Source organism: Puma concolor, chromosome B1, assembly GCF_028749965.1.
Source record: "Puma concolor isolate L17-30 chromosome B1, mPumCon1.1.hap2, whole genome shotgun sequence".
In the NCBI taxonomy this organism is placed as follows: domain Eukaryota; kingdom Metazoa; phylum Chordata; class Mammalia; order Carnivora; family Felidae; genus Puma; species Puma concolor.
Window position 1 is genome coordinate 151456383 of NC_141670.1, and position 13223 is coordinate 151469605.

A 13223-nucleotide genomic window follows, 5' to 3' on the forward strand; every position below is an offset into this window, starting at 1 on the left:
ACCCCTTGCTTATTTGAGACTTCACTTTCTGTGATTTCAGTTACCTGTGGTCAACCTAAAGCAGATAATCCTCCTTCTGACTGTTAGAAAGTCAGTAGCCTAATGCTAGTCCCAATGCTTATGTCATTCATCTCACATCATCACAAGAAGGGTGAGCACAGTACAGTAAGATATTTTGAAAGAGAGACCACATTTGCATAACTTTTATTACAATAGCTTGTTACAATCACTCTATTTTATTATCAGAGATTGCTGTCAATCTCCTACTATGCCTTATTTATAAATTAAACTTTATCATACTTATGTATGTATAGGGAAAAACATAGGGTTTGATACTATTCACAATTCCAGTCATCCACTGGGGGTTTCAGAACATATCCCTATTCACACTCAAAATTTAATCGTGTCACCTTCTTGATAAAATCTCCTGACACAGTCCTCCAAAAAGTTAATTGTTTTCTCTTCTTGCACAAAGTTTTATTTTGGTACATTTCATGCTATATATTAATTACTTGTTTCCACATTGGTATCCTCTTTTAAAGAGTGAACGTCCTAAAGGCAAAGAGTGTATCTTAAAATCTTCATATCTCTAGGGATCTAGAACTGTTTCTGAAACATTTTTGTAATGTGGTAGGTACTATTCTAAGAACTTTCTATATCTCATTTAATGAATAAACTTTGTAATAAATATTGTTAGATAAAGTTAAAAATATAAAAACTTGGGGCACCTGGGTGCCTCAGCTGGTTAAGTGTCTGACTTCAGCTCAGGTCATGATATCAGGGTCCGTGGTTTTGAGCCCCACGTCAGGCTCTGTGCTGACAGCACTCTCAAAAATAAATAAACATTAAAAAAATTTAAAAATATATAAAAACTTATAAAAATATCTCACTTGCAAGATATTAAACTTTGAATGCTATTCAGGGATTTGGAAAATAAATAAATGCCAACTTTCAAGTTAGAGAAAGATAATTTCAATGGCTTAAGATATTTTGAGTGGGGAAATAGTGCATGAGTAGAGACAGGTAAAAGTCAAGTGGAAATAAACATTCTTCCTGGGAATTGGAGTCTTATCAAGAAGAAGTCACAATTGGTGATTTCATTGGGAGGTGCTAATGATATTCAAAGAACCATGATCAGGTCTTTTAGAGCAGTGTTGCCACTTTTAAAACAAATCATTAAAAAGTATTAATATTATTTTTTTACTTTTAAGCAGAACTGATGAGATTATTATATAACTGTTGCTAGAAACTTCTTATTAAAATGTTGAAATGTTATTTATAAATTATCTTTTTATTAAGTGAGTCTTTGCACTTCCCCATTCAAATTTCAAATTGCCAATATGTCAGACAAAATGCAGTGAGAAAATATTCTCACTTGAATGACAACATTGGTAGAACTTTAACCAAAATTTATGCTGTGATTCGGGTGTTGGGAGAGGGTATGCAAATTAAAGCCTTGTGTTCTTTTCAAGATCCAAGTATCCTATTATTTAGCAGTATAAAGGATTTTCTTAGAGGAATATAACAAGTGGACATAAATGACTTTTTAAATTGTTTTACTGTTTCTTTCTGTTTTCACAGACCAGTTGAGTTTTCAGAAGTTGATTACCCACAAGTTGAATATCAAAGAAGACAACAATTTTGGGATCCTATACGTCTAGCTCTTTTCACATTGGCAATTGTAGCAATCATAGGAATTGCAATTGGTATCGTTACTCATTTTGTTGTTGAGGGTAAGTATCCAGGTCACATTTTTATTGCCTAAGTGCTCTATGACTTAATATCTTGAAATTCTCTGTCGTATAAAAAATGCTATTTGCATGATATTAAAATTGTAATTACTAATTTCTTATTGATGTTAAGTTATTGTTTGTTCCATTATTGAGTTCAGGGTTACATATTTCCAGCCAGTGAAGCTTGCAATATACCTTATCACATGGATAGACATCTAAAAGCAATAGTTTTAAAATGAGAAAGAAGAATGAAAGCTTAATCTTTAGAATAGATACAAATCACATCATGTGCTGAGTTTAATATGTTTTTGTTTTTCAAAAACAATATATTAATGAGTTCCCCAAGCAAAGATGATAAGAGAAAAGTTACCTAAAAAAGAATCTTTAATGGGCTAAAAATCAAACATTATCTTTGAAGGAAAAAGAGATTGTTTCATGACTGGAGGAAGAAAGGAAAACTCAATTTTGCATGATGTGCAAAAATGGATAATACTAATTAAACCAGATGACAGTCAACCAATATTCATTTACCTTTACTTTGGCATGTGTATTTATAAACTCATGTGACTGAGTCACTGACTAAAATTCTCCAGAATCATATGACTCACAACAATAAAGTCACACTTGAAAGATCAGGAAGCGATGAAATATTGTCAAACATGCTAAGTTTACCTTCCTACCCACTTTATTGGGGGATTGAAAATATCCATTTTTTGACTTTCATGAAATAAAAAGGATAAACAAAATTGTCCTCTGTAATTATGTCTTTCTTGTTAATATATCCCCAGGTCAAAAAGGAGTAAAGTAGTTCTGTGTGTAAAACGTCCTCCATCCCCAATACTGCAGGTGTTCAAAAAAGAAAAAAAAAATGAAGGGATAATAAAAATAATGGCATGATAGTGTTTTTAAAATGTCATAGAGGTTGTGCTAGGCTGAATAATGCCTCCCTTCCCACTTTGGTTACCCATGTCTTAATCTTTGGAACCTGGGATGTTATCTTATATGGCAAAAAATACTTTACAGATGTGATTAAGTTAAGGTTTCTGAGAAAGGAAAGTTATGCTGGATTTTCTAGATGGGTCCTAAATGTAACTCCAAGGTTTTCATAAAAGGGAGGCAAGCAAGTCAAAGAAGGAAGAAGGCTATGTGATGACAGAAGCAGGGGCAAAAAGGAATAATGTGATATGGAACCATAAGCCAAGGAATGAGGATAGCCTCTGGAAGCTGAAAAAGGCAGCTGAAAAAGATTCTCCCCTTACAGCCTCCAGAAGGAACCAGCCCTGAAAACAGGACTTGACTGTAGTCCTATAAAACTCACTTCAGACTTTTAACCTCCAGAACAGTAAAATAATAAATTTGTGTTGTTTTAAGCCTCCGAATTTGTGGTTATTTGTGACAGCAGCAACAGGAAACTAATACAGGGGTTAATACTCAAGAATTTCAGAAATCTATTACATGGAACTTCCCTGCAGTTAATTTAAAGCTGCATCATTATAGATGGAAATTTAGTAAAACAAAAGAGAAGATAGTCTGTGACAAAGGATTAATGAATCCAAGGAATAAGATAGAGGTAATAACGTATACATTTCAAAAGATAAGATGATAGACACATTTCAAAAAAGTAATATACATATTTTTATAGCATAAAGAAATAAAAATGAAATGAAATCACAGTATAGTGACTAGGATAACACCAAGAAGAAAAAGTATCTAAAAAATAATAATTTTAAAGAGTGAAAACAAATGGATCTAAAAGGCAGGAAAATAAAAATGAAATATATGAAATAATCAAAACAGAAGTAAGGATTTTAGCATACTTGATAAAATTTACATCACTAGGATAGAAGTTTATTTGAGGAAGCTATTTTTAGCCTAGGGATCTCAATAATTATGAATTATTAGCTTTCACTGTATTATCATTCTGATGAATTATCTACTCCCTAACATATGGGAAATTTTCAAATAAGGATTATAAAATAATCCAGTGACTTGTAGAATATGAATGGTTTGTCAGTGCCCTCCAACTAAATATCGCCAAAATTACAGGTGCATTTGAACAAGGTGGGTTTATTCTTGTAGCAGAGGAGAACATACACCATGGGGGACCATGAGGCGGTCAGAGATTGTTGGAAAAGGTGTATTATATGATTTGGGGAGGGTTCAAGGAAGTAGGATGCATCCTTCATTGGATGCTGTCCGAGAGCTGGAATAATGCTATGATTTGGTATCTTAATAAATCTTACCTGAACGACAACAGCAATGAAGTGGGGCTAACGCTGTTAACTGTTGGAGAAAGAGCACTCATTTATAATAGCCAGAATAAGGGAATGTTCTGCCTTGTTTGATTATTTGTTTGAACAGTGTTTTTGTCTGAGCTCAGATATATCTATAGATGATCTTATTTTTGTCATCACCTATATTGTCACAGAGTGGCCTTGTCTAATGTTGATGTTCTACAAAATTGTAACAGAATACCAGGGCCTAGGCGATAGTATCAGGCCAGTTCCTAGATGTCAGGAGCCATTTTTTCCCTTTCTCAGGTTTTATATTTACAACTCCATAAATTCTTGGGTATCCCTTTAAAAGAAAATTTCTGTGTTATTAAATATTAAGTGCCTAACAGAATTAATGTAGCTAACTTTTTGTTACTCATCATGATAAAAAGACTGATGAAGTGTTGGATTCTTATTTTTCCTTGAGATTTCCATTTAGATCCTCCCTTTTTATTCAAATGAAGGTAAATTAAATATTTAAAAGTGAAGTCATAATTGAATAGTAAATTATACATACTTTTGAGCCTTGTTGCTACTCAATATTGTTATGTGTCATCCACTTTGTAGTTAGCTTTAGTCTATTTATTTTCAATATTGACTAATATTCTGTTGCCTTACACATGCCATACTCATCTATTCTAATGTTCATGGACATTTGGGTAGTTCCAGGTTTTAGACATTAAAACAATACAGCTATGAACCTTCTTATGCATATGTATTGGTACACGTATGTGAAGTTTATCTAGGGAGCATACAGATGTAGAGTTACTGCATCACTGGGCATATGCTTTTTGAACTTTATGGATAAAACCAAGCTGTTTTCTATCAGTACTGTATGGGAGTTCCCACTGCATTCCATATTTTCACCAGCATTTGCCATTGCCATACTTTATATATTTGCTAATTTGGTATAGATTGTAGTGTTATTGTAATTTAAATTTTTTTTAATTTTATACATTTATTTATTTTTGATCGAGAGAGACAGAGCACAAGTGGGGGAGGGGCAGAGAGAGAAGGAGACACAGAATCCGAAGCAGGCTCCAGGCTCTGAGCTCTCAGCACAGAGCCCGACGCAGGGCTCAAACTCACAAACCTCAAGATCATGACCTGAGCCAAAGTCGGATGCTTAACTGACTGAGCCACCCAGGTGCCCCTGTAATTTTAATTTGTATCTGCCTGATGACTGCCAATAACACCGGGAACTTATCCATGTATTAACTTATAATTTAGATTTCTGTTTTTGTAAAATGCCTGTTCAAATCTTTTTCCCATTTTTTATTGAAGTCCTTAATTGATTTGTGTAGTTCTTTCTATATTCTGGATATATATATCCATGATCTGTTGAATATGTTGCAAATATCTTCAACCAATGAAAAACATCAAATATCAATGAAAAATACCAAAAATATAATGATAGCTTCATAATTGTATGAGGATAATTTAATATTAATAAATAAAATCATCACCACCACCATTCACATGAAATATTAACAAGAAAAATTCAAACACTGAGTTTTCAAGTTGTCTTTTTTTTTAGGTACCTAGAATTATATAGTAAATTATATTTTTCAACAGTTTCATTATGCAGCTTAATTTTTTCACAATTATTTAGAATTACTTATATCTTTTCTTATAGGGTAAAACATATCTTTTATAAAGAATTCCATGAAATATTTTGAAGAATTGCCTTTAGAATTATATTTTCACAAAATCCGAAACTCAATTTTCTAAAGTTTTTTTTGTTTGTTTTTAAGAGACAGGGGGGAAAGAGAGACTGCTTGCATGTGCACATGCACAAGCAGGGGAGGGGCAGAGAGAAAGGGAGGTTCCACATCCAGTGAGGAGCCCGATATAGGGCTCAATCTTACAACCGTGAGATCATGACCTGAACCCAAATCAAGAGTCAGATGTTTAATGGACTGAACTACGCAGGCACTCCTCTAAAGCTGCTTTTGACTTCTGGAAAACCTAAGTGTTCTTAGTTAAGTCTGGATTGAAACAGCATCATTTGTCTTCCCATTCTACAAGACTGGCTCCAGTTCCAGGAATGTGGGGAATATATGCTCCCATGGGATTTAGAGTCAAATTAAAACCTTGGTTTTAATCTCAGGCCCATCATATACTAGCTGGGTCATTTTGGCAGGGTACTTTCCTAATTCACTGAGTTGCAGTCAATGAAAACAATATTTTTAGAAAAAGAAACATGAGTCGAAATAATAATATTAGTTCCTTCTAGATGTTAGGGTTATAGATTACTTTTATTCTTTTTTATATATTTCTGTTCATTTCAGAGTTTCTAATATAGCACTTATAGTCTGAAAATTTAAAAAAATAAATTAAATTAAAAGTTAGAATGCTTAGCACAGAGTCTGATCTATTATATACTTAAGAAATATTGACTATTAAAATAATTATTTTTCCTTGACTTGTAAAAAGCTTAAGGTATTGTTCTTTTTACTCATATTACCTAAAATGGTACTTCCTCTTCAAATGCAAAAATGGTACAATACTTTGCTCAAAGACTTGACATTACAGTGGACTAAAATCTATAGGTTATTATGATATTGTGGCAAATACCAAATAGAGCTCTTCACAGGATGGTTATAGTGGCACAATTGTGAAGTCCTTATCTAACTAAGGCTGAATGTTCCATACATTTTCCCCATTTGGAAGTAATGTCATGAGTAGAATTTATGCATGGAAATGCCTTTGGAATGGCATTTCAAGCAAAGGGTCTACAGAAGCAAAATCTTAGGGGGAAACAAATACCCAGCATGGTGAATGTAGACAAATGCAAACAGTTTGCTGTAGTTTCAACATAAATCCTAAGGGGAATGTTGCAAAGAATATGCTCAAAGGCACAGGTAGGATCCAGGTCAAGGAAAACTTTTGGAGATCATAGTAGAGTTAAGACACCTTACCATAAGAAACGGAGAAAAGTGGAAACATTTTAATTGGGGAAGTCATCTTGTCAAATTTGCAATTTTAAGATTACTATGTGGGGAATAGATTTGAGAAAAACAGGACTTGAGGCAGGGTATTAGTTAGTATGCTATTACATTTTATTTATTTTTCTTTTTTTACATTTTTATTCATTTTTTGAGAGACAGAGGGAAACAGAGCATGAGCAGGGGAGGGGCAGAGAGAGAGGGAGTCACAGAATCCAAAGCAGGCTCCAGGCTCTGAGCTGTCAGCACAGAGCCTGACATGGGGCTCAAACCCACAAACCAGGAGATCATGATCTGAACCAAAGTCAGAAGCTTAACTGACCAAGCCATCCAGGTGCTCCAGCTGTTACATTTTCTAGACAATAAATAATAAGGGAATAAACTACAGCACTAGTATCAGTACAACATGTGAATAGAAGATAGATTTTTAAAATTTAGATAACATAGTCAGAACTTGCTGATTAATTAGAAAGAGATCAAGATTTCTAATGTCTAAGATTTCTAGTCTGGTTGTAATGATATTATTGTAATGATAGCATTTAAGATAGACAATCTAGATGGGCAACTTCTTTTTTAATAAAAAAGTCATTTTGTTTTGGATAGATACTAGCTAGGTGGTTGATGAGGACCTGAATTAAGGATGTAGCTTCTCTGGGTGGGAGAAAGGATTTGAGATATATTAATAGATTCAATACATAAAACTTAAAGATGGAAAGGCTGGATGTTGGAAATGAGGATGAAGCTAAGTTTGGGGTGACTGTGGATGATGGAGCTGTTAATGAAGATAGAAAATGTAGGAGGTAGGGCAGGCTTGGTACAGGAAGAAGTAAATGATTATTTCCATTTGGAAATATTATTTTTAAGGTGCCTATTTGATGTCCAACAAATAGTCTCCTTATTTGATAGAGAATTGAAATTCATGACAAAGATCTAGCCTGAAGATAAAATTTAGGGGTCATCAATTGTTAAAATAATTAAACAGGGAAGTCATTGGACTAAGGTGGCTCTAATGCCTTGGTAGCCTACGTAAGGAAACCTAAACCTAAACCAGAGTCAGTGCACTCAAATCTCAGAAAATGAAACTTAAGAACAACTATCACAAACAGCTCAGTAGGCTTTCCTTTATAAGGCAACTGCTTAAGCTACAGGCAATCAAATGATTTCCTTACTTTTCTTTTACATCCTGTCTATACAAATTTCCCTTCACTTCTGTCAGTGGAGGGATCTTAATCACTTGGTTTGATGCTGCCCAATTGGAATCGCCCTTTGCTCAAATAAACCCTTGCAAATGTAAATGTGCCCCAGTTGATCTTTCAACATCAACAAATACTTAATGTTTGAGGCCATCACCATTAGGATCACCCAGAAGGAGTTAACTAACATTAACAGGACCGGGACAAGATAAAATGCTAAGTGGCTAAGGATAGAAGTAAAAATAAAGAGCTCTCCAAGGCAACTGAGAAGGAGTGGCCAGGTAGAAAGAAAGTTAGAAGATGTCTCCATAAAGTCTAGGATGGGGTTTCAAGGAATATTATTAAGGCGGCAAAGAAATCAAGATTAAAAAGAAGAAAGACCCCCAAAAAGGTGGCTCTTAGATATTATGACTGTTGTCCTTGACAATGGCAGTTACACTGGTGTGTTAAGGGTAGATTACAGAGAATTGAGAGTTAATTGGGCAAAAAGAAAGTGAAAACAATAAATACTAGTTCCTATTAGTAGCATGGAAAAAATTGATAGCCTGTTCAATGTATCTTCATAATACAGCTCAGCAAGATATACTTATGTTACAATTCTTTGAGGAAATTGATAATTTTTACATGACTTTTAGCAGTCACTTTCAATATTTACTCTCCATGTTACATGTCCAATTGTATGAAAATTTTGATATGCGTAAACACTGTAAATGAGGTATTCTGAAAGTATACTTGGAGGCCTGAATTTTCTATTTTAGATGGGTACAATGATAAAATTATAAAATATTTGAAAAATGTCCACAATAATTTTTGCACCAAGAAGAAATAAACTGCACTATGGTAAATCTATTTCCTGGGGTTGGGGGACACAAAACTGATTATATTTAAGCATGGACCTTTTATTTATTTTTACCTTTCAGATGATAAGTCATTCTATTACCTTGCCTCTTTTAAAGTAACAAATATAAAATACAAAGAAAATTATGGAATGAAAAGCTCAAGAGAGTTTATAGAAAGGAGTCATCAGATTGAGAGAATGGTAAGTTCAATAGAAATTCCAAAAGTTTATGAGTGTGTTTTCTGTTTCACTTTCAATATGGTTGCTATAAGAACTTAGCTTCTTCCTGCCTTAACTTCTTCTGTGCACTGTAGATAATATATAGATCATATGGTTGTGAGGATTTTTTTTTTTTTTTTTTTTTTTTTTAATTTTTTTTTTTTTTTCAACGTTTATTTATTTTTGGGACAGAGAGAGACAGAGCATGAACGGGCGAGGGGCAGAGAGGGAGACACAGAATCGGAAACAGGCTCCAGGCTCTGAGCCATCAGCCCAGAGCCCGACGCGGGGCTCGAACTCACGGACCGCGAGATCGTGACCTGGCTGAAGTCGGACGCTTAACCGACTGCGCCACCCAGGCGCCCCTGGTTGTGAGGATTAAACAACTTAATATATGTAAAATATTTAGAATAATGTTATGTACCATTAAATGTATGTAGATTACAGTAGGCCACCAATTAGCAACAACAACAAAAAACCTGATGAGTCAAATAGATGTTCTTCCTATTTTTAACTCTTGATTTTCTTTCCTGGTTCTTTTTCCATAATCTTTTTCAACATAAGAATATAGGATTGCCATTTTGCCTTATCATTTTGTTTATTTTGCTTTTAAAATTATTTTAAATTTTTTTTTCAACGTTTATTTATTTTTGGGACAGAGAGAGACAGAGCATGAACGGGGGAGGGGCAGAGAGAGAGGGAGACACAGAATCGGAAACAGGCTCCAGGCTCTGAGCCATCAGCCCAGAGCCTGACGCGGGGCTCGAACTCCCGGATCGCGAGATCGTGACCTGGCTGAAGTCGGACGCTTAACCGACTGCGCCACCCAGGCGCCCCTTAAAATTATGTAAAGCATCACATATGAGGATGTATGTTGGCAATTTTTGATGCCAATCTCAAATCTAGTTCTCCCCTCAAATATTTTGGTTTCCCTTGAAAATTTACACATTTATCAAGGCATGTCTAATTTTGAAAGTATATAAGACAAGCTAGATCTTTACCTATCCTAGTAGAAAGTCAAATAGAATAGTCTTCTATTTTTGTCCCAAGAAAAGCTTGTCCACGGAGACCACAGATTTGTTTAGCAAAACCCAGTATATTAGCTTAAAGTGTACTCCTTAATGCTTAGGAGAGTTATTCTGGAACAACAGAGCAATAGCTCTGTAGAAAGGAGATTGAATTAGTATGATTATTTATGATTACCTGTAAATACTAGCTCAATTAAAAGATGACCTTAGCACTCCAACCCTTCACTCATTGTACTTTCCTTTCTCTGAATTATTAACAATGTAGGAAAGTATTTGCATTTTATTTAGTTATGTGTCTATATGTAGGTTGATTCTAACTATTGAAAACCAATGAAAGTATTTTTCATTTCCATAGTTGTTTAAATAGTGTTTGTCATTTAACAAGTGTTTATAATAATCATGTTGCAGCAATTCTTATGCTATTCAAAGAAGAATGCTCCCAGAAGCAATTTTAAATACAACTCACTTATTTTTTTAAAGTTCTCCACCATTTTGCTATATCTTCAGATATGTCCAAAGTCTCAGTATTTCTTTATTTCTTTCATTCTTCTCAAAACTTTGTGCTTTCTGCTTCAATTTGAACTGATTGCTTTCTAGGTCCACTTCAGAGAGGTAACCTGGGTCAAAACAGGACTGCTCTAGCATGTGAGATCCATTGCTTCTTGAATCCCATATTTTCCTTGATATGGTGGGTTATGTCCTCAAGCACCTTCCTTAAGAAAAAAGTGCATGGGAGGTAACATTTATGAATTACTTTATGTTGGAAAAAAGTCCTATGTTCCACTCAAGCAACAGTTCAAATATAAAACTTTAAATTGAAAATCACTTCTCTTCAGACCATCTGAAACCTTGCTTCATTTTTTTTACTCTATCACATGCAGCTGATGAGAGATGGTGTTTCTTTTAAGGAAATGTCTTCTTTCTCTAGAAGATTTTGTACTCTATTTTTTGTTTTCTAAAATTTCATAATGATGTGTCTTGGTATTTGATATTTGATATTTCATTCATTTTTGTTGGGATATCATCATACTTTAAAAAGTGTGTAAAACATTTCAAAGAATATCCAAGAACCCACCACCAATTTTCAGAACTTTACCAGTACTTCTGAAACCTCTATATGTTCTTCTCTCTCTCTCTTCTTCATAGTTAAACATTTCTATTTTGAATTTGGATTTAATCATTCTGTGGTTTTATCACCTATTTATGCATGCTCAAATAGCATAGTATGCAATTTTACCTCTTTTGAACTTTATGTAAATGTAATCATATTATATCCTTCTGTGATTTCATTCTTTCACTCAACATTATATTTTTGAGATTTTTCCCATTTTGATGCATGTAGCTATAGCTCATTTATTTTCACTTCAGTGTAGAATGCCCTAAAAAGAATATACTACTAATTATTAATTCATTCTGCAATTGACAAACATTTGAGCTACTTTGTAATTCTGAATAATGCAGCTAATTAACATCCTTTCAGTTTAGCGCATGTACTCCTAGTGCATGTGCAAGAGCCTCCCGTAGGTCATGAACCAAGCAGATGGTTTGCTGGGTTATAGGTTATGCTAATACTTAGCTTTAGCAGATTTTTATCAATGGTTTTCCAGGGGGTTTGTAGACATTTACACCACCACCAGCAGGGCATGAGAGTTCATCTTGCCCTTCCTACTCACCAAAATTTTCTACAAATTGACTTTTGCCAAACTGGTATCTGTATAAAATGGTAACTCATTGTGGATTTAATTTGCATTTTCCTGATTATTAATAAGGTTCACCAGTGGTTAGCAACCATTTGTATTTTGTCCTTTATAAATATCTACTCATGATTTTTTTCCCATTACTCTTCTTTTTCTTTCTTTTTTCTTTAGTTAACATACAGTGTAATATGACCGTGTCTTCTTGTATTTTTGGTTTTTAATTTTTTCTTAGAAACATTTTTGGGAAATGAATACTTTGTTCATTATATTATTGAAAAATTCTTTCAATTCAATCCTTTTTTCCATTTTGTGACTTGCCTTTTCATTTTCTTTATAACATATTTTAATGAACAGTATTCTCAGTTTTAATATAGTTACGTACATCATTCTTTTGTTATTAGTGCCCTTTGTGTTTGTAAAAGAAATCCTTTCTGATACTGATGTCACTGTCAAAAAAATCCTTTTTCCTTTTTGCATTTAAGCATTCATTCTACATGGAGTTGATATTTGCATATGTGTTTGATTTAGAGATTTAATTTCATTTCCGCCCCCCCCCCCCAACATATGAGTAAGCAGTTCTCTTAGCACCACTGATTGAGCAGTCTTTTTTTTTTTTGGCTGATATGCCATGCCATTTCTGCCACAAATCAAGTTTCCATATGTGAATTTGGATGTTGCTGGGCTCTCTAATCTGTTCCATTGATCAGCTTGTTTTGCATTGTGTCAGTACCACAATGTTTTAACCTCTGCGGTTTGACAGTAAGTGTTGATACTGGTTGTATTAGTTTCTTAGTGTTGCTGTACCAAATTACCAAAAACTAGTGGATTAAAATAACAGAAATTTATTCTCTCACAGTTATGGAGGCTAGAAATCTGAAATCAAGGTATTAACAGGGCTGGGCTCCTTGAAATGTTCTAGGGAAGAATCTTTATTTGCCTCTTTCAGCTTCTGGTAGGTTCAGGCATTCCCTGACATAGCTACATAACTGCAATCTGTGTTTCCATCTTCACCTGACCTTTTGCTCTGTGCTTCTCCACTCCAATAAAGGCATTGGATTATTAAATTAAAATCATTAGATTCAGGATTTTCCTGGATAAAACCACATTGGTTTTATCTTGAAATCCTTAACATAGGATCTGCAAAGATTCTACCAAATAAGATCACATTCACATGTTCCCAGACTTAGACATATCTTTTTAGGGGGCCATCATTCAACCCAGTACACCTGAATTTATCACCATCTTCTTCAGGTATGTCTTAGTTATTCTTAACCCTTTTCTTTTCATATCAAAT

At 34.1% G+C, this 13223-nt stretch overlaps 1 protein-coding gene and 1 long non-coding RNA gene across 3 annotated transcripts in view; one reads left to right on the forward strand and one right to left on the reverse strand.

Moving 5' to 3' along the window:
- LOC112858714 (transmembrane protease serine 11F) overlaps positions 1–13223 on the forward strand; it is a 92555-nt gene that overhangs the window by 48022 nt on the left and 31310 nt on the right. For both annotated transcript variants that reach the window (XM_086704921.1, XM_086704922.1), the window contains exons 3-4: positions 1582–1733; positions 9068–9186. In XM_086704921.1, the coding sequence (XP_086561047.1) occupies positions 1582–1733; positions 9068–9186 (271 nt within the window). The remainder of the gene's footprint in view (positions 1–1581; positions 1734–9067; positions 9187–13223) is intronic.
- The window catches only part of LOC147581957 (uncharacterized), a 286206-nt gene that overhangs the window by 12567 nt on the left and 260416 nt on the right, over positions 1–13223 (reverse strand). The window lies entirely within an intron of this gene.